The sequence below is a fragment of the Vicugna pacos genome, chromosome 7 (genome assembly GCF_048564905.1).
Source record: "Vicugna pacos chromosome 7, VicPac4, whole genome shotgun sequence".
NCBI classification, from domain to species: Eukaryota; Metazoa; Chordata; class Mammalia; order Artiodactyla; family Camelidae; genus Vicugna; species Vicugna pacos.
The window spans coordinates 2730132-2756470 of NC_132993.1; the positions used below are offsets into that span (position 1 = coordinate 2730132).

General features: G+C 51.9%; 1 protein-coding gene across 3 annotated transcripts in view; it reads right to left on the reverse strand.

The window, feature by feature from the left end:
• Window positions 1–26339, reverse strand: part of DPP6 (dipeptidyl peptidase like 6) — an 837334-nt gene that overhangs the window by 121612 nt on the left and 689383 nt on the right. For all 3 annotated transcript variants that reach the window (XM_072964103.1, XM_072964105.1, XM_072964104.1), the window contains exon 7: window positions 23049–23130. In XM_072964103.1, coding sequence (XP_072820204.1) covers window positions 23049–23130 — 82 coding nt within the window. The remainder of the gene's footprint in view (window positions 1–23048; window positions 23131–26339) is intronic.

Sequence of the window (26339 nt, forward strand, 5' to 3'; positions counted from 1 at the left end):
GACGTGCTGCGATCACCAGTTACAGCTGGTCTGCGCAACTCTTGTCCCACCAGCGCAAGGACGGTGGGGTTTACCGGGTTACCCGACCCAGGAGACTGTGTGCTTCTGTTTTATGCCTGGCTGGCTGGCTGAGCGCTCAGCGGCAGTCCCCACTTGGGGGGCAGCGCGTCTTCATGCTAACGCAGAACAGTCTCCTGGGGGCTTCACTGCAAGAACTGACAATGTATTTTGGAACTGGCCTCTGAATAAGCCAGCATCAGCCCAGGCCAATCACTCAGGACCACAGGGAGCCCCTGAGCGTCCACTTTCTCCTCTTGGCCTCAAGGACTCTTGGCTCAGCTGGAGCGTCTAACGGCCCGGACACCTTCTCTTGTCATTCCACTGCACGGGCTCTCCTTCCGCAAAGCGATGCTGCCCCATTGCTTTCTGAGCTGTGTGTGGAGCACTTATCAAAACTCCCAGTTACTAAATTCTCTTTAGGTTGTCTCCCTACAAAATTATAATCTCCACGAAAACGGAGACCCGAGCCTGTGTTGGCTCTTACGCCCACATCAGAGCCTCGCACACAAGGCACTTGGGGCTGGATATTTGTTGGTTAGCGGCGTCATACCAGTGCTGAGGGCGCACCGCGGTGCCGGGCACTAGAGACGTTCTTAGAGGGGCAGGGACACCGGACTCAAAAAGGCCACGCTCGCCCAAGAGGGAGACGCCAGGGTGTGGACCCAGGCAGCGCACTCCAGAGCCCGTGATCTGTGGCCTCTCGCTGTCTGGACACCTTGGAAAGGAAGACGTTAGTCCTGTTTTATAGAAACAAGACTCAGGCTCAGGAAAGTTAAGCTTTAACGCAAGGTCACAGTGCTAGTAAGTGACAGAATCAGAAACGAGCTGCTTGGCCCGTAAGCCCGGGATTCTCCAACGACGGCCTGGGGCCAGTGGCGCAGCAGCCCTTGGGAACCCGCAGAAAGGCTAGTTCTCAGGACGTCCCCAGACCAGCGGGGTCCCGGCGAGCCCCCTGGGGACTGACGCACGCTGCGACCCGCTCGCTCTCCCGCTGATCATAAACGCTTCCGAGCTCCTGTCCGGGTGGGAATGGCTGGACCGCCGGGTCTTCACGGGAGGGGGTCTGAGTGAAGACACAGACTGAGGACCAAAAGCTCTCTAAGGGCGTGGAGAGAGCGGGCAGATTTGCTGACCGGGAGGAAGCAGCCTGAGCACTCTCTCAATCTTTCTATATCGCACCTAAATTCAAGCCTCATCGGTTGCCAAACACTGTCTTCTGACTCAAGAAGTGAATCAATCTCCCAGTATCTTCTGCAGGTGACGGAAAATTCCATTCCCCTCTCGGTGAGTTTCTGGGCCTTTCTGGGTACAGTTCAAACACGAGGGGCTCTGTGCCCACGGAAACGCTACCCAGGCCTTCCTGGCTGAGCCGCCTGTGTCGCACCAGGCATTTAACGTGTAGCAGCGCTGGCTCTGAGGGGACGCGGACCCACTACACCGTCCCGCGATTTTGAAAGCAGAAGTGATGAAGTGATGAAATTAAAGAGCCACCAGCTCTTCCCTCTCAGACATCCCCTCCGACGTTGCCGGGGTGACGGGTCTCAGAACTTTGCTCTTCTCAAGGTGCTGTGACAAACCATCAGCCTTGTCTCCAGCCGCTCCGGGCTCATTATCCAGTCTGCGGGTGACCCCCGGTCTTTGAAGCTCCCGTCTCCTCTGGCTCTTCACCCCTCAGCTGGTCACTGCTCATCAGCACCTCCCCAGACCGTGCGCGAGGGAGCCAGAGCAAGTCCAGCTCAGAAGCTCACCGTCTCCAGCATCTGTGCTTGGGAGACGGTTGCCACGGCTCTGCTGGGACCGGCTCCGGGCCACGCTGTGAGGCGCTCGAGGACGATTTCTGCTACCTTTCGAGCTCCTCATCAGCGATCTTTTCTATTAGTCATACACCAAGACAATAAAAGATAAAGGGACCTAGAATAAAACCAGAAAATTCACGACAAAGATGCCACGGGTATTAATTTATGGAAAATAATCACCCTACTATTAAATACACATTAATTTAATCAACTAAGGGATATAATTAAATACATGCCAATTTAAATAGCTGTGTAATTGAATTATATCAGCAAAGAGTTTTGAAAAATTACAGAATCAGCAAAATTTTAAATGATAAAGCCTGCTGCCTTATGCAGTAAGTATGTGACTGATTAAGCACACAAAACAATTTGAAAATATGTATTATTTACCTTAAAAAAGCATTCAATACTTCAATTAAAAAAGAAATCAATGGGCAAAAAAAAAGTGTGTTCCTACTTTTTGACTCGGTAATTTCTTGTCACGAATATTTCAGGCCAGAGTTATTTCACTGCATCAACTGTAAAACTGAATTTTGTAAATAGTACAGACGCCCAACAGAAAAATGGCTAAACTTTTGTAAATCCATTCAATGAAATATTATGTAACTATTTAACAATTATGTTTAGAACAAGCATTTAATTGTATGAAATGCAAACTGAATCACAGTGGGCAAAGTGTTGTGATACAAAACTAATTACTGTAACTGTAAAATAATTACTACAGCTATAGTTGTTATTATAACTAAGTGTGTCTGCTCTTGGAAACAAGACTAAGGGAATAAACTAAAATATCAGTAGTGACTGTCTATGGATCCTGGGTCTACTGGTCCCGACTGTAAGAAAATTTCCCCGCTACTTTCTGTGTTTTCTACTTTCTGTTCTGGATTACCTTTACAACGGGAAAATCAATAAATAATAAAAATTAACCAACTACCTGAAATGAACCTGGCACCAGCACTGGAAACGGGGGATAAAATAATGAACAGCCGCCATCCTAAACCCTGCGGGGCACACAGGGTGGGGCAGCAGAGACAGCACAGGGGTGGGGAGCCCCGCCGGGGTGGGGAACCTCAGGGGGTGGTGCTTTCACGTCCGACACCACCCCGTTCACTCCAGCGCTCGCTGCTTCTCTCACTGTTGCCTCTGTCTCAAACGGGTCCCTGCGTCAACGGATCATTCATCTCAACTGCAATCGACATTCCAGAGACGAGCGAAGACACGGTGGGCATCTCCAGCCCCGCAGCGCCGGGGCTCTGCTCCCCCAGGACCAGACCTAACTGGGCACCTGCGTTGCTGCTGCCAAAAGAGACGTCAGCATCTTCCCACCGTCTGGGCTGGCAGGACAGCATCCGTGGGGCAGCGGCCAGTCCTCCACCACCCAGCGCTAGGGTGGGAGGGACCTGACGGGGCCACCTGGAGCCGAGCCGGCAGCCCCGCCCTGCCTCTCACATGCATGCTGCAGTGGGAGCAGCGGAGCCCTTCCTGTCCAGAGTTTGACGTCAGATGGCACAGACGACTCTGGAAGCGCCCAGCAGAGGGAAGGTGCAGCGAGGGCCCGGGAGAGACGCATAGGCTCCTGATGGGTATGAGGTAGCATTCGGGGCATGAGGCAGGGTCACTTAAATCTCCCAAAGCGGGCAGCCTGGACTCAGAGCAGCTCCACTGCCCACCCGATACAGCCTGGGGTGGCCCGCCAGACGTCCCTGAGACTAGCTCTCTCGGTCGCCAGGTGCCCTTGTGCACCAGTGCAGAGCACGTGGGCAGATCTCAGTGCAGGGTGGACACCTGCTCCACACTCATTCCACTCCAGTTCCTCAGCGCCTGGATCCGAGCCCTGAGAGGAGCTGCTAAGTATCCCAGCATCACAATGTGGGGCCCAGTGACCAGAGCAGGAGTCAGGAACCTTCTGGAACCCAGCGTCCTGTTCCCTGCACTCCCTCGGGCAGGGCTCTGTCGTCCTGATGGCCCCTGCCCATGGCAGGCCTCCCTCCTGTCTGATGCACAAACACGACTGTGACTCGCAGAGCCGCCCTGGGGTGGGTCCCGGTCATTCTTCCGAGATCTGCCTGGTGGGGGGGCCACGGCTGCTCGCACCACAGCACTGGCCACAGCCTTTCATTAAACACACACTGACGTGCCTCACGAGTGTTTAAAATTACAGCCTCGTACGAGCCCCTGGGCACGTGCTGCTTTGATCCCCAGGTTCAAGGCAAATGGAATGCAGAGAGGTGGAGCGATTGGCCCAGCGGCTCAGCTAGGGTTCGGCCCAAGCTCTTAGCTCCAGGATCTGCTCTGGCCTCTGGACCAGGCTGCTCCATCTGACACTCAGGGGTACCCTCTGAAACTAGTGCTAAAGAAATGTCTGGAGGAATGCATTCTCCAGGGCCATGCATCTTGGCCAGTCACTGAGAGTCAGGCCGGCGACCTCGCAATGCCTGGAGACACTCACCTCTCGGCGCAACACCGCTCACACCCTGCCTCCAGGTCTCATTAATGCCTCTCATTGGCCGGGGCTGCTGAAACAGAACACCATGGACCAGCAAACATTTATAGCTCACACTCTGCAGGCTGGAAGTCTGAGATCAGGGTGCCAGCGTGGGTGAGTTCTGGTGAGGACCTTCCTCCTGGTTCACAGACTGCACCTTCTTGCTGTGTCCTTGTGTGGAGAAGAGACAAATCACCTCTCTTGTGTCTCTGCACCACTTCCACTCATAAGGGCACCATCCTCACGACCTAATCACCCCCAAGGCTCCCCGTCTAAGACATCACCCTGGGGATAAAGGTTTCCACATGTGAATTTGGGGGGATGCAAACATTCGGTCCATAGCAATGCCTTCCCGTCCTGCTCTGCAAAGCCCGTGTCTGTTCCACCTCCTTCAGGAAGCCTTCCATGACTACCTTCCTCTAACTCACGGACACCGGTCACTACTATGTGATGAAGTGAATCTTAATCTCGGAACTGCAGCAATCACTAAGCACAATTCCTCGTCTCAAAACACAGGGGCGCTAAGACTCTAGTTTCTACAATTCTGTAATAACTTCCCTAGATTATGTCATGTCCATATGTCTCGTCCAAATAGTAATCTCCTTTAGGCCACGGTCGCGTCCTCGATTCTTCCTTTATCTTGCACAAGCGCTGACACAGCTCGGGGCAAACACAGGGCCGATGTATCAGCCTGAGCCGTCTTGAGTTCTTCGTCTCCAGCCTGGTGCCCCCCCCACCCCAGCTCTTCCAGCTCCGGCCGCAGCTGAGCTCCTGGGGGCCTCATGCAGCCTCACCTTCTGCTCCAACGTGACACCGCATCTCGGGGTCACACGGAGAGAGGGGGCGGTGTCTGGGACCTGCCCCTCCAGCTCCTACCTCCCACCATGTCACCCCCACCTCTCTTCAACTCGCCAGCCACAGGCCCAGGGTGCCTGTTAATGACAAAACAGAAGATGCCCTCTGAAATGCCCAAGGTGGTATCGGTGCTCCTTAGGGGCTGCCAGCAGGTGAGCAGGCACCCCGCCTATCCGGGACTGCCTGGCGTTAGCACTGGACATTCCAGAAAAACTGGGAGAGCCTGTCACCCTGGGTTCAGGTGACCCATAAATGGCTGGGAGGGCTCAGCTGATCTTCACTATTTGTGTCGTGGGTGGAAAACCCCCGGGATGATCAGTGAGGAAAACCACGGATATAAGTCCCACTTCCCGCACCTCCTTGTGCGGACGCTCACGCCCGCATGCCCGCACAGGTGCGCCAGCTGTGACGGCACCTGGGATGGTCCTTCAGAGAAGGGCTGCTTTTGCTCAGGCTTAGCCGGAGCATTCCAGGTCCTCCTAGACTCACAAGGAGCCACAGGACGGTGACACATCACACGACAGGAACCATGGCTGGAGCTGGGGGAGGAGGGTGGCCAGAGAAGGCCTGGTCGTCTGATGTCACACATCCAGCCTTGCACTGACGGACACACTTCTCTTAAAGACAGCCATGGCAGTGACTGCCTTAGAGGCACCGCCTAAGGAGCCCCGCCTGCCTGTTTCAGAAGAGGCCGCCCCTGCCAGGGGCCTCCCCGCCACCCACCTGGGCGCCTGGCTCGGCTTTGAGCTCAGCAGAGAGCATGTGGTGAAATATTTTAATATGCAGCCAATCTTCTGCTGTGAGCTTGGTAATTAGCACTTCTGGAAAATCAGTGCACTCCAGATTTTTAGCAAAATGAAAAGGCAAATTAGTAAGGCAAAATTTCAGACTCCTTGTAATTTCAGGAGACATTTAAGCTGCATAAGATCACTTGGGTCATGGAGATGTGACTTGGAGGAGAATTAATGGGACCTCCATCAGTGAGGTGCTTCCTTCGGGGCTGCCTCAGGGTCTCTCTCCCCTGCTGAGAACTAGCCCATTGTCGTCACTGCGGGATGACAGTGACACAGACGGACCCCACGCACGATGGTCCCACTTACGACTTCAGTTTTATGGTGGTGGGAAAGCCACACGCATTCAGCAGAAGCTGTACTTGGGGCTCCGAAGTTTGCTCTGCGGACAGATCCCGTCTCGGGATGCTGGGCGGGGCAGTGAGCGCAGCCCCCAGGCAGCCCCGCGATCACGAGGGGAAACCACGACGCTCTGACCTCCATCCCGGACCCAGACAGACGTGCCGCTTTCCAGTGTCAGTACAGCCTCCAGTAAACAACACGAGACGCTCAACCCTCACTGTAGAGCAGGCTTTGTGCTGGAGGGTTCTGCCCACCTGTAGGCTAACGGGAGCGTCCTGAGCACGTGTAAGGTGGGCTGGGCTAAGCTGTGCTGTGAGGTGGGGCAGGGGCAGTAAATGCATTTTGACTTAGGAGTTTTTCAGTTTACGACGGGTTTATTGGGCCGTAACCCCACTGGAAGCCAAGGAAGATCGGTGCTGCAATCCACATTAAGTGTAGAGGCTGTCACCTCACACAAATTCCTGTTAGAGGCGCCCAGTCACCACCCTTTGATCCTGAAAAGGCCTCTTGAAAGGTGACATGTAACCGGCAGTGGAAAAGTAAGGAGAGGTAACAGTTCTCAAACAGAAGTGGTGCAGGAGGAGGAGGGCGGGGAGCTGTGCGTCCCACGCCCTGAACCTCTCACTAACGCGGTGGGTGCGTCTCTGCTCAGAACCTGCAGTGACGCCCGCATCACGGGAGTGGCAACTGAGAACCCCTGGAGGGCGACCCCTGGCCACGCTGGTGCTTCTTGAGCCCAGACTCTTATAAATGATTCCCCTACCAGCACCGGAGGGTGTCCTGTGCACACGAGGACACGACCCGAAAGAAAAAGCTGGCCACCAAGTGAGGAAGGGAAGTCACACTCATCTGCCGATCTGGACCACAACGAAGAGCCGCGTTTCCAAGCGCCTGCTGCGTCCTGTGCGTGATCACCACCGTGTGGTGCGAGTGCATACACTCCGCCAGGTTCTCCCAGTAATCACACAAAGCAGGCATCTTAATCATCCTCGTTTTGCGGACAAGGAAACTGACTCAGAGGGTTCAAGGTCAGAAAAGTAAGAGGGTCACTTGGCTCCGAAGTCTATGTTCTTCTGTTCTGAAATTTTCTCATCCTTTGAGCCAGAATTCTACCTTTGGCTCAGATTCAAGACACTCTCGGGTTTCTCCTTCCACATCAGCGGCCAAGGGAGAAAGCTAACATTCACTATGCCACGCTAGGCTCCGGCAGCCCTCCCAGTGCCCCGGGGGTCCTTCTACCCCTTACAGGGGAGGAGACCAAGGCTCTGAGGGGTCCTTGAAATCACACGGCCCCGTGAGCAGCAGGGCCGGGCTTCTGTCCAGCCCGGCAGCTGCTGAGCTTGCCTGTTCTCTTCACCGCAGGAGCGCGTCCCAAGGTCTGGTTGAGCGCCACCCACCCCCGCGTCTGGGTGTGCTCTGAGTGCCACCGGCGCTGCTGTGCACGTTACTTTCCCCAGTCATTTCTCTCTTTCAATGTAAGCGAGTTGCACTTGTAAGGGACACTTTGTCTCTGGCGTACAGGGAACACCAGTGTTCTCAGCAGAGAAGGGGTGGTCGGCATAAATAAACAGCAACAAAACAAGACACTCTTTCTAAACCTGCCCAGGCCTCCTGCAGGGCCGGGCCCGAGGCTTAGCGCTCTTTGCGATTTTGGGGGTTGGGGCGGGGGGGTAGTTAGGCTTATTTATTTATTTATTTTGATGGAGGTACCAGGGATGAACCCAGGGCCTCGTGCAGGCCAAGCACACGCTCTACCACTGAGCTGTGTCCCCTCCCCCGTCTCTGCTTAAAAGGAGACCAGCGGGCCCTGGGGGCTGTCAGGGACCTTCTCCTGGACTAAAAGCTGACGTTTGAAAGAGAACTGAACACGGAATGACTTCCTCACTGTGTGCTTCAACCCTCCTCAACGCTTCCTCATGCAGAACCTAAACTCACGCCCAGACCATCCACCCAGTGCTCCTCACTTTGTTCTGTAAGATTAACGGCCCCCATCTGGGGGGTGTGGAGAGAAACCGGCCTAAGGAAGTGTTTGGGTAGCATCAAAACACCGTGAAGTTGCTGCTCACAGGTGGTTTCTGTGCAGCCAGGATGGTGCATCACGAAACAAAACCCTGGAAAGTGTTCCTGGCCTCACCAGCCTTGCTTTATCCACCTGGTACAACAGGAGGGTGGAGCCACGGGGAGCACGTGATCACAGGTCCTTAAGGCAGTGGGCTGCCTTGTATGCAGAAGGTGTGCAAAGACCGCTGAATGAGCCGGGTTCATTATGGCCAGTGTCACCAGGGGGCAGAGATGAGAGCAAGTGGAGCCAGGCTTCCTTCCTGTCCTCCACACTTCCACTCACTGCAAATCAGGCTGAAATGAGAATAAAGGCAGCTGCAGGGGGCAACGACCCCGGGCCTGGGTGCGAGGTCTGCGGAGAGGGTGCGGGGGAGGAAGCCAGCCCCTCTTCTGGCGCCTTGTGCCAGGGGGGAGGGTCCCGGCTGCGGGCTGCCCGTCCCAGCTGGTGGCACCATTCCTCCCTCTCCCTTAGGCTGCAATGGCTCCACGGGGAAGACAGCTCCACCGGCCAGGAGGGCACTGCGGTTCCGCGAACACAGCTCATTTATCTTCTTCGTCGTGATGGACAGGTTACTGACAGTGCGACAAGCTGTGCTGCCCACATGCCGAGTCCTGGATGGGCCCCCCGCCACTGCCCAAGCTCCAGGACTCACCTAAACCCTGCTCACCGTCCCCACGGTTCTACTGCATGTTTGTCATTGGTGCCGCTCCCGATGGAAGGCTGACACTGCCCTGAAGGCAGCTTCACGAGCCTTACTGATGGCTCCTTCTGGGAAAGGAAACAAAACTCTGCATGGATGTCCTCCAGATGCCCTCCCGCTGACCGATGGTAACCTAGGCGTCTGAGCACATACATTCCTTCAAAGGATGCTAAGGTTTCACCTGTTCACTTTGATGAACATCTTAGTAAAATTAACGTGGCACGTTCTAGGCCACCCGGACGACTGTCTGGCAAACAAGTCCAATCACCTAGCTGCCCGCGCAGGTACGTTTACAAGCACGTGACTGCCAACAACACGACTTCAGCTGCCCTGGGCCGGCGAGACAGTGGCGTGTAAGCAGTAGATTTCTGCCAAGCAAAGCAACCATCATTTCATGCTGCTTTATTCCAAAGACGGTCCCTCAGCAGCCGAGTGAGGAGAAGGCCCGGGGACCTGGGTCGCAGTGCGGCGCAGGGTGAGACAGGCCAGGAGCAGAAACGGTCGCGCCGGAACGGCCGGCATCACAACCACGCTTCAGCCGCGAGCCGGGCTCCGCGCAGCGCCAGCGCTGGAAGCTGACTGCAGCTTTTCGGTTTGTTGGTTTTACAGGTTTGTCGAAGTTAGCTGGTAAATTACACTTGGCTTCATCAGTTATGTAGGTTTATATCTAGTTTTATGTTTGCACCTATTTAAGCACCATTTTAATAAAGTGACGTCAATCTCCTTCAGTAGTGTATTTATCACCACATTAGTAGATCGATTTTATTCATGAACATAGATGCAAAAGTCCTAAAGACAGTATTAGTTTGAAAAAATCCAGCAAAATGTGTATGTCTTTAAGAAAGTCGGATTTATCTAGTTGGATTTATCCTAGTAACGTGGCCGGGTTTCTGTTGATCAATAAAATATTACACAGAGAGATTAAAGAAGAAAAGCCGTGTGGGTCATCTCAACAGACACAGAAAACACACTTCAAAATTCAGAATCCATTCAAGATAATGAATAACTGAACACAAACCACAACGGCAAAGGCAAAAACAAAACAAAGAGCAAAACTTCAGCACAAACTAGAAACAGAAATGACCCTCCTTGAACTGGTCCAGGGCCGTCTACCACGTAAGCCTGCAGCAGCTTCACAGTGAACGGTGGAAGCGTTCCCTTCATGATCAGACAGAAGACAGGCACTGGGTTCCTGCCACCACCATCCTACCCCGCGTAGTGCTGGTGGTCGAGCACAGCACGGCGAGGCAGAGAGGGGCAGAGGGAGCAGGGTGGGGAGGAAGAAACAATGTGTCCCCGTTTGGAGAGGCTACGATCGCCTAAATCCACAGTCCAGAGAAACCACAGATGAACTATTGGAATTAAATGAGGTTAGCAAGTCTGATGGGTATGAAATCATGTAAAAAGTCAACTACGATTCTATTCCCAGCGAATATAAATTCAAAAAATTTCATTTTAAAAAATGAAATAAATGCAGTAGTTCCAAAAATACTCTAATACCTAGGAATAAACGAAAGTCAAATACGCACAAGAAATTTATGGGGAAAATTAAAAGGCTTTAGTGAAAGACATTTTTTGAAAAAGTAAATAGGCAGCTATACCAGGTACTGGAAAGGTCAAGAGCTGAAGGTTATAAATTCTCCCACAACCGGTGTATAGATGTAACGCAGCTCCAACTTATCTCCCCAAAGAGATTCTAAGAGAACACACACACACACACACAAAGTACCAAAGATGATGGCCAGGACGTGCCTGGAGCTCAGCATGCGCGCCTGGTGCAACAGACGCAGCAACCCCGACTGCTGACAGGATGCGCCACACCTACCATGAAGCTACACTCACTCGGGACGTGTGGTTCTGTCCCATCAGCAGACAAGAGGCCAGCGGGTCAGCACAGAGTCTGAAACCAAACCCCTGCACACACGGAAGACGACAAATGGCAGAGGCAGCCCTGAAGATCAGTGAGAAGAGGAAGTTGCTTTTCAATAAATGGCTCTGGGACAATGATCATTCCCGTGGAAAAACAATTGTGAGTCTGCTCCACAGCCCACCCCAAAGTCTATTTCAGGTGGAGTAAAGACCTATGGGGGAAAGACAAAATTACAAAGATGGGAGAAGATTAGGAGAATGTCTTTTTGCTCCCAGATTAAAAAGACATAAATGCAAACCATAAATGCATAAATTTGATTTCAGTGAAATTAACATCTTTTCCTATCCAAAAATATCAACACAAGAGGGAAAGGATAAGCTATAAATCACAAGAAAATACTGGCCATAATAAAATGGACAAACAATTAGAATTCAGAATATATAAAGAAATTGTACGTATCAACGAGAAAGGGACAAACTACCCAAAAGAAAAACAGGTAAGTCCTGAACCAGCATTTCACAGAAGACATAACATGAATGATAAATATACCTATGAAAAATGCTCAGCCTCAGTCAAGCATATGCAAATTAAAACCCACAGAAACTTTGGCACATAAACACCAGGAAACATGAGCAAAAATGTACTGAACGACACTAAAAACATTTTAAGCTAACTAGAAATAGCCTGCATATCCATGGACAGGAGACCAGATATACTCACTGGAACATATTAGTACAATGGACTACCATACAGCAGTGAAAAAGGTTCAGTTACAGCTACATGTACCAGTATCCACAATGATCATGGTGTTGAGTGCAGAAATCAAGGAACAGGAGTATATACAAGTATATACAAGGTATGGTAACAGTCACTTAAAGTTAAAACCATAACCAATATGTAGTTTAGGGATTCATCAGTACATGGTCAAACTTTTGAAAAAACCACGGGGAAGCATAAAGAAAATTCAGACTCTGGTGGTCTGGTGGGGGAGGGGAGAGACAAGTTCCACGCTTCATGCTGAGTGGAGGGTCTGTGAGTGACTGTTTTATTATTTTTCACACTTCACACATATTCTTTTGTCTTTATAAAGTATTTCATTAACAGACAAAAATGCGTCTGAAACAAAAAAGAGTTACATGTAGAAAACTAAAAAAACAGTTTAGGCCACACCCTAGGGAGGGAACACCCAGAGGTCCCTCTGTTTAATTCTCTAAAAAGGTTCTGCGTGTCCCAGGAGTGAGCACACTGCCCCGGGACCAACAACCCGCTCTCGCAGGAGGAACGCTTCATTCCGGCTGGGGCTGGGGGTCTGCTCGGGGGCTCTGGCAACTCATTTTCAGGTGGAAATACCATGGTGAGGTCCATGTTTCATCTCCTCGTAGGATGTGAGGAGGGAGAAAGATAAGGGTGTCAGATTAATTACACCGGAGGCTGAATCAGGAGGCAGCCAGCTTCCTGATATCACAAAACGGTTCTTACGGGCGGCCCTGCACGCAAATACAGCGTTCACAGTCATAACAGCACTTCGCATCTGCAGGGCATTTACGAGACTTTTCAAAGACTCTTCATAGACATGAACTCATTCGGTCTGGAGATAAGTCACCCTGGATGAAGACACTGAGCCCCGAGGCACCGTTCGGTGCAGAGAAGGAAGCGGGGACGTCATCTGACGCCGTCGTGAGTTTGTGCTCTTGGACAAGTCGCCTCTCGTTTTCTGACCCTCCCCGTCCTCACTGCTGACCTGAGACACGATAAGCACAGAAGGCGGTATGTGTGAGAGGCCCAAGCGTGGGGGAAGCGTTGTGCCCAGCGTGTGGGGCGCCCTGAGCAGAGCGTCGCCATGTTATCAGAGATTATGAACCAATCCAAGCAGGCGCGCAGTGGCCACCTGCTGTCTGAAGTCCAGCTTTTGCTAGTCACAGTTGCTTTTTTACTTACAGACTTGATCGGAAAAAATCACAAGAAATTATTAATACTGTATAAAACATCTATCAGTGTGGGCAATGACTCCTCACCCAGGGTTAGAAGGAAAAGAAAACACAGGAATTTTGTAACATCCTGATCTTAACTTTGAATCGGCCGGGACTGCAGTCAAGTGCAGTGCAGTCAGCATCTGCCCGGAGGGGTCTGCTGACCTAACGGGGTACGATGCCTTTCCGAAGGGACAGTGTCACTGGGAATTTTATATGTAACGCACCCTTTGCTATAGGCCTGGTGCTTAAAAGCATAATCTCAGACTTTTTGTTTTTTCATGAAGTTGTGGACAGTGTCTGTGAGGCTTCAGCGTTTATTGAAGAGGCTGTGCAGTCCCCACCCTGCCTTCCAGCATCTAAACCCGTGATGCTGAGGTCTGACTGCACAAGAGAAGTTCCTGGGACCTTTCACACGCGGCGGTGCCCGCGCCCCGCCTGGAGCAAACACACCGGGATCCTGGGCTCAGGGCCCAGACACGTGCTTTAGCCAAGTCCAAGCGTAGCTGGGTCACGAGCCGCCAGTCCAAACAATCGCCTCGCGCCACAGCCTTTGTCTTCACTGAATGCGCACCAGGCCGTTGGACCCTTGGCCAATAAAATTTTAGAGTTGTGGGAAGACAGGATTTACAGGCTCTGCCACCTCGCTGGGAGATTACAGAAACGCTGGCAAGTCTCCTTGTGACACAGGAGCGGAAAGGCAGGCCCACCGGCTGCCTGACAGGCCGGCTTTGTGGTGACACTGACTCACCATTCAGATACGACTCAGCAGCGGTGTGGGGAGGAGGCTGGGGCCACGGGACAGAGAGATGTGCTGACAGCGCCGTGCCGTTAGGTTCCGTCAGCCTGGAGTCGACCGTTTGCTTCCCCGCCAACTGATTAACTCATGCGTTTATTCATTCTGTGCCTTTTTGACAGGAAGATTTTTGGAGTCTGCTAACCTTGGAGGGCAGTGACACAGGAAATTTGAAAGACAGAATTCACTAAGCAAGTCCAGCATGAACCTTGGCACGGGGTGGTCGGGTTCACAGGGAACAGAGCGCAGTGACTTCAGAGCACATTTCAGTGACTCAAGTTCCATCAAAGATTCACACTTCTTGGCTAACTTAAAACATACAAGCTTGCATGGCCACGGAGAAAAGTAGTTTAATTAAATAAACACATGTACATGCAATTATCATTTTTTTTTAATCTGGAAGTTTACTGGAACTTCACTGAGCCTGACGTCACGTCGTGGGTGGTTACAACTCACGTGGAGGCTGAAAAGGCTAAGATTTAAGGGAGGCAGGGCGTAAGTCACGGCCTCGGATGGAGGCCAGCTGCAGCAGGTGAAAATACAGGGAAATGTGACCAATGCTTGTTGGGTTTACGCTTAAATCTGAAAAGATAATTGATTTCCACGTTGGGTAAATAACATGCCTTCATTGATTAAGTCCCTCCTTCAGCCTCTGGACACTGAGTCAGCGTTCACTAACAGCCAGCCTGTTCCTCAGGCTGAGAAGACGTTAGCGCACAGGAGAAGGTACCTATTCTACCCTGAAGGAGCTCACTGTCGGCTCGGACCCCCGAGTGAAGCGTGGGGATGGCGGTACTGGCGGGTCCCTCGCCCAGGCATGGCTGTGGGTGAGGATCTGGGAGAGTTTCCTGGGGGCAGAAGGTGTCTTTAACCAGGAAAGGAGGTTGGGGTTGGGGCGGGGGGTGGGATTATGGGTGTGTTCTGGACCGACACGGGTGCAGAGGCGACAGGGTCCGGGACGTCTGGGGAGCTGGACAGCGTTCGTTATGGCCGGCCCTCGGTCTGGGAGGGGTAGGCCAGCATCAGGGAAGCACCTCGGGGGTCAAGAAGTCTGGGCTTGACCGTAAAGGCAGTGCAGCAGGGGAGGATTTTACGCAGGAGAGAGACAAGCTCGCTCAGTTACAGAATGGAGAACATTCTGGAACAGGCTAGATCTGGGCAGGCGGGCCAAGCCGGCACCTGTCACAGGAATCCAGCGTGAGGTGAGGTGGAGTGGAGAGGAGAGGATGGGTTCTAATCGCACCGAGAAAGCAGACTTCACGGGACTTGCTGACGGGTCAGCCTGGGGGTGAGGTCGGCGGGAGTCACAGACGCCAGGTTTCTGCCCTGGGCAGTGGAGGAGGTGGTGGCCCCTCCAGTGAGGAGCGGGCACCGCCAGAGGAGCCTCCCTGCAGGAGGCTTGGCAGAAACAATGGCGAGCTCCGGCTGAGTCAGGGTCCTCTGAGATGCTTGGGTGCAGCTCAGAACGGACCCAGGAGATCGGGGCACACCCAGGGCGGGAACGTCAAACAGAAGTGTTGGCCTGGGCGGGGCTTACCAACACGCATGATTTACACTAATTAAACCAGACCCAACTGCGGAAATTAAAACGTAATTGAGCTGTTAATGGCCTTCAAGTCATTACGGCAGAAACTGTAACTGTTCAGACAAATGGAGGTTTCCAAATTGAAGCACAAAGAGGAAAATCAATTCACAAATTTGTAATTGTTTTTATAAGTGGAAATAGCTGAGTTGAACTAGATTTTAGCCATGATATACGTAACAGAAACACAGTGTAAAATAAATAAAACTGGGTCTGTTTTTTTTAAACTGACTCATTACGCTCACTTGGGTCTCTGTTCTCTCGTGAGGAGGTACCCGCAGTCCCCAGGAGTCAGGCAAGTGGAACGAATCCTCAGGGGCTGCGGGAGGAACCACGTCGAAGGGCAGAAAGAAGACGCTGGTGTCCAGAACGGTTCTTCTCCAAAGTGAAGCATTATGGCTTTCCAGCACTTACAGCTGATCTCCAGTAATCCGCAAGGGCTGGTACAGTGCTGTAAAGGAGGGTCCCGGGAAGCCTTCTCTGAAGAAGAGGCAGGAAGAATAACTTGCACACAGTCAACTGAGACGCTGCGCACGCTGCTGACGTGTCTCCGGACCTTCGTGGAAGCATCTCGCGTCACGTGAGCCGCGCATGTTGGGTCCGGCGCCCCGCCTGTCTTCGAGGACTCTGCCAGTCCGGACGGAGCCCCAGGGGGATGAGTGAGGACACACGCCAGTGAGGTCTGACTGCACCCTCCGGCATCGGAGCAAAACCACTGTGTCCTGGCGGGGGAAGGAGGGGGCCTCGTACTCCGAAATTCCTGGGGAAAGCAGGGGGTTCGGGCCCTCTGGGCAGAACACTCAGTCCAGCCTGCTCTTTTTGATGTTTTAAATAATGGAAACTCACATTCTTGTTTTGAGACCCTTCATAGCATAATAAACATTTTAAGAAAAAAATGTCTGACTCAAAAATCCAGAAATGCCTTCTACGTGTAGCTCAGGGTCTGAACCACTGCATTAATTAAGCATCAGACGAGTTGTTAAACCCTCAGATTTTTAGTTTGTAACATCAAGGTTTTCTAATTTCCATGAATGTTGAACCTTGTATCCATAAATCTGACATTAAATTTTGCTTTCCCGTCTGGGAACCGTTCATCTAACAGGCAAGAGTTCGCTGAGAAGCCGGACTCTGCTCAGTGGAGCATTGGGGCAGGGGAGATGAAAACGTAAGAAAAACATTCTTAGTCCTTGAAGAGCTTCCATTTGGACGGGGAAGGGAAGTTACTCAAACCTGAAATAGTTGAATAATAAAACGAGGGAGCTGATGAGCGGCCACAGTAAGCGGGAATGACAGTATTACAGCAGTTCAGAGGGAGAAAGCCAGGGCCACTCCACGGAGAGGAGGAGACGGGACCATTACGCTGACCTTTCCCAGCTGTGAAACCTTTCAGGAATTACGACAGAGAGGCGTTCCCTCCACCCAAATGGGAGAAGCCCCCAGAACAGCCCGTAAAGGCCCATTCCGAGCGGCACAGACGGTGTGGGTCGCCCCAGAGGCTCCTGGAAACACCCCCAGGTGCCCAGAACCTGCTCCATCCACGTAATGGGAGCAAACGGGTTTGCCCGGGGCTGCAGATGTACCCATGACCTCACCCCCCACATCCTAATGTCTAAAAAGGTTACTTTTATTTTGACCGCCTTGTTGCGTTATCGAAGGAATCCATCATTGAATGCACTCTCTCTTAATGCAGAACCCTGGTCCTGAAATTCTCTAACCTAATATTCCCAAGGCAGACGTGGGCGCCCTTCTAAATTAGATTTTTTATAAAAGATAGTGCATTGCTTCCATCACAACTGCATTAGGGAAACTCTGATGAGGAAGAGAACATGGTTTACCTTCACAGACCTACGTGCACCACTAGGTCAGGCCCAGCTTTCAACCCCAAATCCACCTTTTCCTTAATTGCTTTGGTTGACAACTAAATTCTGGAAAATCTCTCCTGCAGGTTTGCAGGAGAATCAGGCAAAGGGCACAAGCCTGGTGCTTTGAAACCAGCAAGAACGAAGGCACCGTCACCCCAGGGACCAGTTTATTCACGTTTGCGCCTCTGTGAAAAGCACCACACGCCAGCAGCCTCCCCTCGGCTGGGACACGTCTGTCGAGTGGAATTCTTAAACCTTGTATTTGACGATACATTTTCTTCTCAATTTTTAATACATATAAAATGCTTCTTCTCGGAGAAAATTTTAGAAGTGAGTAGCATGCCCATAATATGGCCAGCGCCACACAGTCACCCCTTCCCGCAGGCAAAGTCACGCCAAACAGCTCACTGTCAGTCCTGATCTGAGGTAACAGCTGGTGTCTTTTCCACGCTCACGTACCGTCTACCTATGTTCTTTCGATGGCGGTGTAACAGCTTATCCCGTCAAGGTACCATACGTCACCAACCTGCTCTCCTGTCAACACTTTGGCTTTAAAGCCATCATTACAGATAACAGAATTACAAATGTCCTTGTTTACATGGCTTTTGGCTTCTCTCTGAGGAACTTCTCTGCCGAAGTGCTGGAAGGTCTTTACGACTCTCACCACATACTTTCGTGCTGTTCTGAGAATGAATTTCCCTTGTGCCCCTCCCTACATTCACACGGCAGGAGGTAGACAGAAATCTCCACCGAATCACAATTCACTAATGACACAGTTTCTGTCACTCCCTCTTTAATCCCACACGGATGAAAGCTTTTGTTTCTGCTTTTCTGAAGCCGCCTTTGCGTTCTGAAATCCCAGTCTCTGCAGAGAACCTTCTGGTCAAAGGGGAAGCCCCGGCAAGCACTTCCTACTCGCCCAGGGCTCCGCCGTGGTCAGTGGTACCTCCGTTGCTCTGCCCCATCCCTTCAGGTTAATGGCTGAGAACTCAGCTTATTTACTTGAGTGCAAGTGAGTATTAAAGTGATTGAGTCCCACGGAGCCCGGAAGTGATAACATACGGCGTTGACTTCGAAGGGCACCCTTGGTGGGGCTAGTAAATCACTCACCAAGCTGCCCCATCCATTATTTGAGGACACACGAGGCGATTTCCATCCCGGTGAATTAATTTCTTGGCTACTGTCATGGACTTCAGGGCCCATGATGAATGTTTTTACAATGAATACCACATTAACCCAAACTGATTAGAAGCTTTTATAAGTTATTAATGGGATGTCACTCCGGTCCAGTCCTTCCCGTGCCTACGACGTTTCATTAAATAATCTCCTCTTGCTGGAAAGATCAATCTTCCTCCCCTCGATGGACTTGTCAGCATCGACGGAACGCTCCCTGCTGGCTTTCTTACTCAGAACTGGGCGAGCGGTAATGCCCTTGGGGCTGTGACCTGGGGGAGGCAGCTCACCTGCTTCTGCTCAGTTCCCGGGGTTGGGGGGGGGCTGCCGGAAAGGAGAGAAAGCAGCTGAGCAGCGAGAGGGCCCAGGGCTGAGGGATGCGGCTTACAGGAGGGAGGAGGAGGCAGGCGGTCCTACCGGCCTTTGCTTTTAAGGGTCTGCCCCCGCCTCCCATTTTGTTGAGATGGTAACTGACACACAACGAGTAAGTTTAAGGTGAGGAGAGTGTTGATCTGTTACACGTCTCTGCTGCAAAACGCCTGCCATCACAGCGCCGGCTAACACCTCCGTCCAGCCACGTAGTTACCATTTCATCAGTCAGACAGGAAAACAAACACTGTATGATCTCGCTGACGTGTGGAACCTAAAAAACCCGAACTCACGAAACCGAGAGCTGGACGGTGGTCGCCAGGGCCGCAGGGTGGCCGGGGGAGGGCGGGGAGGTGCCGGTCACAGGCAGGAGCTCCCAGGCAGGGGCAGGGTAAGTTCCGGGGCCAGCGCCCAGGCGTCTTACACGGAGAGCATTCTCTCTGCCCCGGGGACGACCTGGGGCAGCGTCAGGGCAGGGGAACTGTCACCTGATGACGGTCTTTCCAGAGAGACAGCTGCTTGAAAACTTACACGGAGCCAAAGCCTCAGAAGGCGACGGTGCGTCTCCCGAGCAGCCTCCCTGCCCTGTGGGTCGCAGGGGAGGCAGCCCTCGTACGCCACCCAGCCCCTCGGTGACATCCGGCATCTCCCTGCTCCGCAAGCCCAGCCTCGCTCGCCTTCCCACACATCCCAGACCCTCATTTCATGGAATCCTTACTCTCTCCTCATTCTCCGCACCGTGGTGGAGTCGCAGCCGCCCTTCATCAGAGCTTCCTTCTCACCAGGCGCGAGCAGACTGACCTGATCCTCACAGCAGCCCCCTACAAGACACGTGCTGTTACCTCCCGTCTACACATGCGGAAACTGAGGCTTTGAGAGGTCATCTTAATCACGATCACGCCTTCAGGAGGTGCCAGAAGCAAGATCAGAGTGTGCCCCCTTGACTCCAGAGCTTCTACTGTGAACGGCCCTTGGCAGCCAGAACGAACTAGGTACAGCTTCCTTCTTCGAAGGCTTAAGATGAGGACCCGCAGACTCTGAGACGGATGAGGTGGTTGGGATGCCAGATGGGGCTCCCGGGTTCACATCTGGGCTGGCTCCTGGGTTCCCACTGTCTCGCTCGGGGTGTGGCGGCAGGTGTCCTGGCTCCACCTCCCAGCCTTTGAGCTCAGTGTTGTAAGGTGAGCGCCACCCACTGGGCCCTTCTCTCTGTACTTGTCTGTCCCGCCGAGAGCTGAGGGTCCTCCCCACGGTGCCAGGCCTTCTGCAGACGTCCACACCTGGAGCTGCACGAAGCAGACACTCTCTAGCCTCCCTCTTTACCGCCCTGCGCCTCACCCCATCTGACAGTGTTCTGGGCTTTCAAGAACAACCTCTTCATCTAGCATCTTATGGTGAATTACTGACACGTTGGTAGCGTGAATTTTTACAATGTTAATGAGCTATTTTTAAAAACCTTGTTTTCTCTAATGCATTAACTCAAAGGCTCTGAAGTGACCCAGAGTGAGTGCAGACGCCTTCAGCTCAGATTTTTCTGAATCCTTCACTGACTCATAGAAACGTGTTAAGATGCTGTCTGGGGAGGAGGTAGCGTGAGCCAGCGCTAGTGGATGGGTGTGGTTAAGACCCTCGCCTTTGTTGTTGCTGTTGAGATGTTAGCAAGAAGAATAACCTCCTCTGACAAAATGGAGTGAAGCAGGTGAGAAAGCAGCGCCGGGACCAAAGGCGTCACACGGAGTGGATTTTCATAGCTTAGCTTCCTTAGAATGGATGCAGTCCTCCAGAGCCACGGCGGTCACGTCCCAGGCCTAAGACGTGTGACCGCCACCAGGGCAGAGACTGGCCCAGGGCTCTGCACAGGCAGCCCGCCAGGGGCCGCAGAGAATGCAGGTGCAAAGGTCTCCTGGAGGAAAGGCTGCTGGAACCCGGGAAGGAAAGCCTGGTGGACGCACAGGCCTGGGGAGCCCGCAGTGCCAGCAGGCGACCTAGGTCATCCCTGCAAGGAGGCCCAGGCTCCGGTCCTGGCCGAGGGTCACAGCCGAGCAAGCAGGGAGCGGTCCACGAGGCCTGCCTGCTGGGCGGGCTCTGTTCCAGAGGAACCATTTCATCCAGACTGAAGGACCCAAGAGACCTGGGCAGGTACCCACCTCCCGCAGCCCCCGCTGCGGACAGGACGCCACACCCGGACAGAGAGGACGGAGAAGGGTTGGGGAACACATCTTGGGAGCACCATTTCAGGCACGAATTTCTAGCAGAATGGCGGCGTCCCCAAGGTCAAGGTTGTCCATCTCCTCTAACAATGCGGGGGCCAACCGGGCAGTACTCACCAGCTACGAAGTGATCTGAAGGCCCAACACAATTACTAATCAGGGGCCACGTAGCGGCTTTGGAGAAAGTGCCTTTAAGGCCGTCCTGGTGCCCGGTGTCGCCTTCCTGTGACGACGGGGCTCCCGCCCGCGTGCATCACTGCGACCTCCCCACACAAGGAGGGGCCGCTGCGGGGCCGCCCAGGAGAGCGCTAGGTGAACTTGGGGTGCAGCTGCGCTCTCTGCTCCCAAAGGAGACTTACTCACTTCAGTCTGACTCATTGTAATTAGAGTGGCTTTCCTTTGGGGAGCAATATTTACTTTTTAAAATCAAATGGCAATGAGAGGTTTGTTAGTGTTTGCAAGGCCTGCCTGTGGGCTTGAATTTTCCTTGCCAAGACAGTGTGCGCCGGGGGTGCCTCTCGGTGGGCTGCTGGCCCCGGGACTCAGGAGTCCCCAGGGGAGGACGGCCGAGAGGGCACGTGATCCTGACAACTCCTGGGCCCCTGCGGGAGGAGTCTGCTGACCCCGCCCCAGCACACAGGGTGCTTTGTCAGCGGTGATCTGTGCCGCCTACTGCCCTCCGCACAGGAACCGCAGAACAAAACAGCGAAGTTAAAAAGTTTAAAACCCAAATTTCCACGAGCACCTCAGTGTGCCTGGCAGTCAGCCCAAACGTCAGCGCTGACCGCTCCACCAAACCTCCACTTCCTCGGGGCAGAAAAGAGGCTGAACTGCACTCACAGACGGCAACGTCCTGAACACCTACATTGGTTCTGGCCATTTGCCTCCGTCCAGTAGTTCCATGTTCAGGGACTGAGGACCATGGGGACACACCACTGAGGATAATCAGCCCGTTCGCGCATCGCTTCTGACCTCGGCAGATCTTTCCTGAGCGCCAGGTGCTGAGCCAGGCACTCAGAACACACAGGTGACAATGCTGTTTAATGTGGCCCCAGTGTGATGACAGATACAAAGTGAACAGGGCCACTGAAAGCACGTGATGGCACTTGGTTGTAATATGGTCTTTGAGATGACTCGAAGAGGCTTTTAATCATCCTTAGATGAATATTAAAATAAAAATAGAAATATGCAATTAAAAATTAAAAGAAAACCACACAGGTGACAAATGCTGGATACTGACACTAAATGCCACCTGGCCGGGGAGAGACGTACAGACAGGAGACGCGTGTGACAGGAGCCTGCGCAGCGGGACATGGCGCCGGGGGCGGGGACCCCGCAGTGTGGGCAGGGGTGTCAGGGCAGCGCTCTCAGAGAAGCTGACGCCCAGCGCTGTTGCTAGAGGGGTCTCGTCCAGTTTTGGACAGAGGGAACCCTGGGGCTCGAACCACCCTGGAGGTCACCTGGCCCAGACCTTCCACTCGCTGGCGGGCCGGCCGACGGCAGCCTGGCAGCCGGTCCACGAACACCCAGGACTGGAGCCCCTGTCTTTAACCATCAGCTCAGAGCCCCTTTCAAGACACCAGCCTGGCCATTCAGTTTATCGAAACATCTTAGTTTTGCCAATTTGAGTGGGAATCCGTGAAGAAATTGGGGGTGAACAGAGAGGGCGCCCTCGCTGGGGGCGCTCTGCAGGCAGACCCTCGGGCGGGGGGCCCGACTCCACGAGGGCCTGCGATCCACCTTCTGCATAAAAGCCTCCCAAGGAAACAGCCAGAGGTCCGGGAGCAAAACACAAGAAACCGCCACGATGCCACGCCCCGATGGTTCCCGCACGCAGTCCTTCGATGAGCTCTGACTCCCGGCAAGTCTACCGTCCAAACATGCACTTACAGTCGGGGACGGCTTTAAGGCTGTGGGACACCAGAACCAAGGCACACACGATTCCAATTCCAAGGGGAATGTCCAACGAAAGGAAAGGGGATTTTCCCTAGGCAGGTGTTCTGGCGCATTTCTCCAAAATTTAAGTCACACCAACACAGATTCTCAGTATAGCACGATAGATTCAGTCTATAAGACGTAAACGTCGTCAACAGGGAAACTTGGTCACCGAACGCAACGTGCTTACCAGCTGTTGACCCTTCGGGCCCCACCCCGCGTACTGAAGCTTCGCGTTGCTGACTTCCGGTGGATCTAGACTTTGCGGATCCCTGAGAGAAAAGAAACAAAGAAAATCGTGGGAAACTAGAATCTGAGAAGCTGCGATAGTACCCTTCAGTGGTAGCTCACCCATTTCTCTTCCACGGTACCAACTTCAGGCGCTCGTGTTATCAGACGATCCATCTCGTTCAGCGCCCGTTAGATTCCTTCAGATGATGGTGTGTGTATATGTACACATGACTTACACGAAGCTGAAACAGGTCCACCAGTGCCCAACCCAGATAGTAACAGATCCCATCTTTGGCTTTCCTGGCAGGTAGGTTTTTTCTTTTTTAAACTAAGCATAATGCCAGGGCATTCTGACCTTCCAAAACCAGTGGTCTCAGGACAGAGTCCACCCTTTGGTTCATGATGGGACAAAGCGAGAGAGTGACAAAGACAGAGACACTGAGGAGAGCAGGAGGGGCAGCTTGAGAGAAGGGCTTCTTTGCTTTTACACATCCCTCACTTTTCATTCTTAACTTATTGATCTGCAAAATACCATGCAAAAAACCCCATCTATGCACTTAAATAAAGATCATAATGAACGGAAGTCATAACCAAAAAATACATCTACCACCTCTATAGACATTAAACCTTTCGGTCAGTTTTGTAGCTACCACTGTCTACACACGTGGAAAAGGCTGGCTTTCCTGTTTCTTTCGGATGGTGGGGCTCCCCAGGAGAATTACCCCCATGCTCTGCGGAGCAGGCCAGCCCGTCACCGGGCGGCACCGTTTCCGGGGCAGGAGACGTAGCCATGAATGTGCTCATTCATATGGTCTTCGGCAAAGAATGGTGTTGAATTTTAGAAGTTGCTTGAAGCAAGGAGATGAGGCAAGAAGGGAAGGGAGGTGAAACAGGGAGGGGTGTGCTGACTCAGGGCTTGGATCAGTAGAAAACTCTAAAGTCAACGCTTAACAAACCTTCAAGACCAAACAGAAGACATTTCAGAGTGAAAAGTGCTGGGGAGGTCGGGATGGCCTGCAGCGCGCCCGGGCAGCTCTAGGTGGCGTGGGAGTGGGTGTGGAGAAAGCAGGGGGATCTGAAGACGGGCAGTGCGTGCCAAGGAAGGGACGGCACAGGCGACAGGCATCCGCTGGGAAGGCCGATGCCCAGCGCCCGACGCCCGGGCAGTTAGAAGAGTAAAGTGGGGTCTTAACCGTCTAGGTTCCTAATGAATTTTAACAAGTCTTACCATTTCTATGTTCCTAATATTTCAAAATATTTCTACAAACACGGGTGATTTCCTCTATAACCTTGTGTAGAAAGGCCTTCTAAGGGTGACTCAAAATCCAAAAGTGATCAAATAAAACAGGGATAAATTACATAAAAATTAAAAAATTTTGCATGACCAAAAAAAAAAAAACACAAACAAAAGATAATTGGGAAACCGGGAAAAAGTATTTTACTAAGTATCATGGAGAAATGACTAATATTCTTTTACATAAAGAACTCTAGTAAGGTTATAAAAGACCAAAAAAATAGAAATATGAGAAAAAGACTCAAACAGATAATTCACAAAAATATAGAAAAATGGTCCTCAAATGTATTAAAAAGTATGCAAATAGGTGCAAAATTAGAAAAATACAAATGGAAACTATACTGTTATCATGTCTCACCTATAAAACTGCTCCCGCCTCCAAAAAAAAAGAGAAGCAAAGGAAAGCAAGACACATTGTGCCGGTGAGGCGGCGAGGAAACAGGTTTCTCACACTTTGCTGGTGAGGATGCAAACAGGCACAACCCTTGCAGAGGAAAGCTTGGTGACACCTAACAAAACACACGCGCCATTAGCTCTGGCCCTGGAGCACTCCCTAGAAGGCATAACCCGCCAACATAAAAGTGCATATGCAGAAGCCAACATCCATCGCAGCTTTGTAATTACAAGACGCTGGAAACAGTATGTGTTTGAATAAACTAGGCACATACACACAATGGACACGGTACAGCTGTAAAGAAGGACAGCGTCTATCGACCGATACGGAGTGATTTCCACGACAGGGTTATTTCAGGCAAAGCCCAGCAGAACTTCTGCAGTGTGCAACCCACCTACAAGAAAGGGATCTAAGAGAATACACGGTGTCTCCTTGTTTGTGAAAAAAAGAAATGCAGTAAGCACAAGCCAGAAACCAGAGCTGGGTTATGCACAGGGTGGGCGGGAAGGCAGGGGGCCGGGCCGGGTTGCTGGGACGAGAGAGGAGAGACACTCCTCTGGGTGTATTTTCTGGTATCAGGCCCCATCTTGGGCCACAGTAGGGTTTCACATCTCTTCACCTGCTCCAAAAATAAAACAACTAAAAACAGCCAGGATGCAGGGGAGCCCAAAATGGAAGAGAAACACTAACAACAGAACAACACCGTGTTACGGATGAAGCACAAAACTACACTGAGGGGGCTGGGAAGCAAAGGACCCACATAAGTAACTTTGGGAAGCAGGATCCCGAGGGCATAAACCTGAAGACAAAGAACTGCTGTCACCTGGTGAGCAAACGTATTTTTCACAGGGTGTGGGCGGCAACTCTGAAACCACTTAATGTAGGCACCAGAATTAAACTGCTCTGCAAACACATAAACATAATGGAGATAGTGAAGACCAGACTTCTCACTGTTGGAGACAAATGTTACAAGGAAAAGGGTGAAGCTAAAATAAACTGTGTGATGTTGGACTGGAAGCAGAGGTATTAGCAGAAACTAATGGTGATATATGTAGCTCTGAAATACAGATCGGTGTGTGTCCACGGGTTAGCACATGTGCATATAAGTCCTTGCTCTGCTCATGGAGAGACCCAGATCCAATGAGCCCCGGTAACAATGAGCATCTCCAGAGCCCAGATCTTGGCCTCTAAGCACCATCTTCCAATTTAAAAAATGCAGGGCTTCCCAGAGAAGTAACTGCACCCAGGCTGGAAAAGGGAAAAGGCAGGATGAATCTGGAACATCTTATGGGCCAGAAAGTAAGGAAATACTTGAAAAAGATAGAGTTTGTTAATAGAAGGCAGAAGCTAACCTAAAGGAATTTCTCACGGCCAAAGTTGGAATGATTTGAGCAACAAAATAACAAATGATAATGCTAGGTTAACCCATAGACTGAAATAAATATCCATGAACCTACACTGATATAAATAAACGATCAAATAAATAAACGGGGGAGGAAAATCGCTCTTTATTTGTGTATTTTTTACTGAAGTATAGTCAGTTTACAATGTGTCAGTTCCTG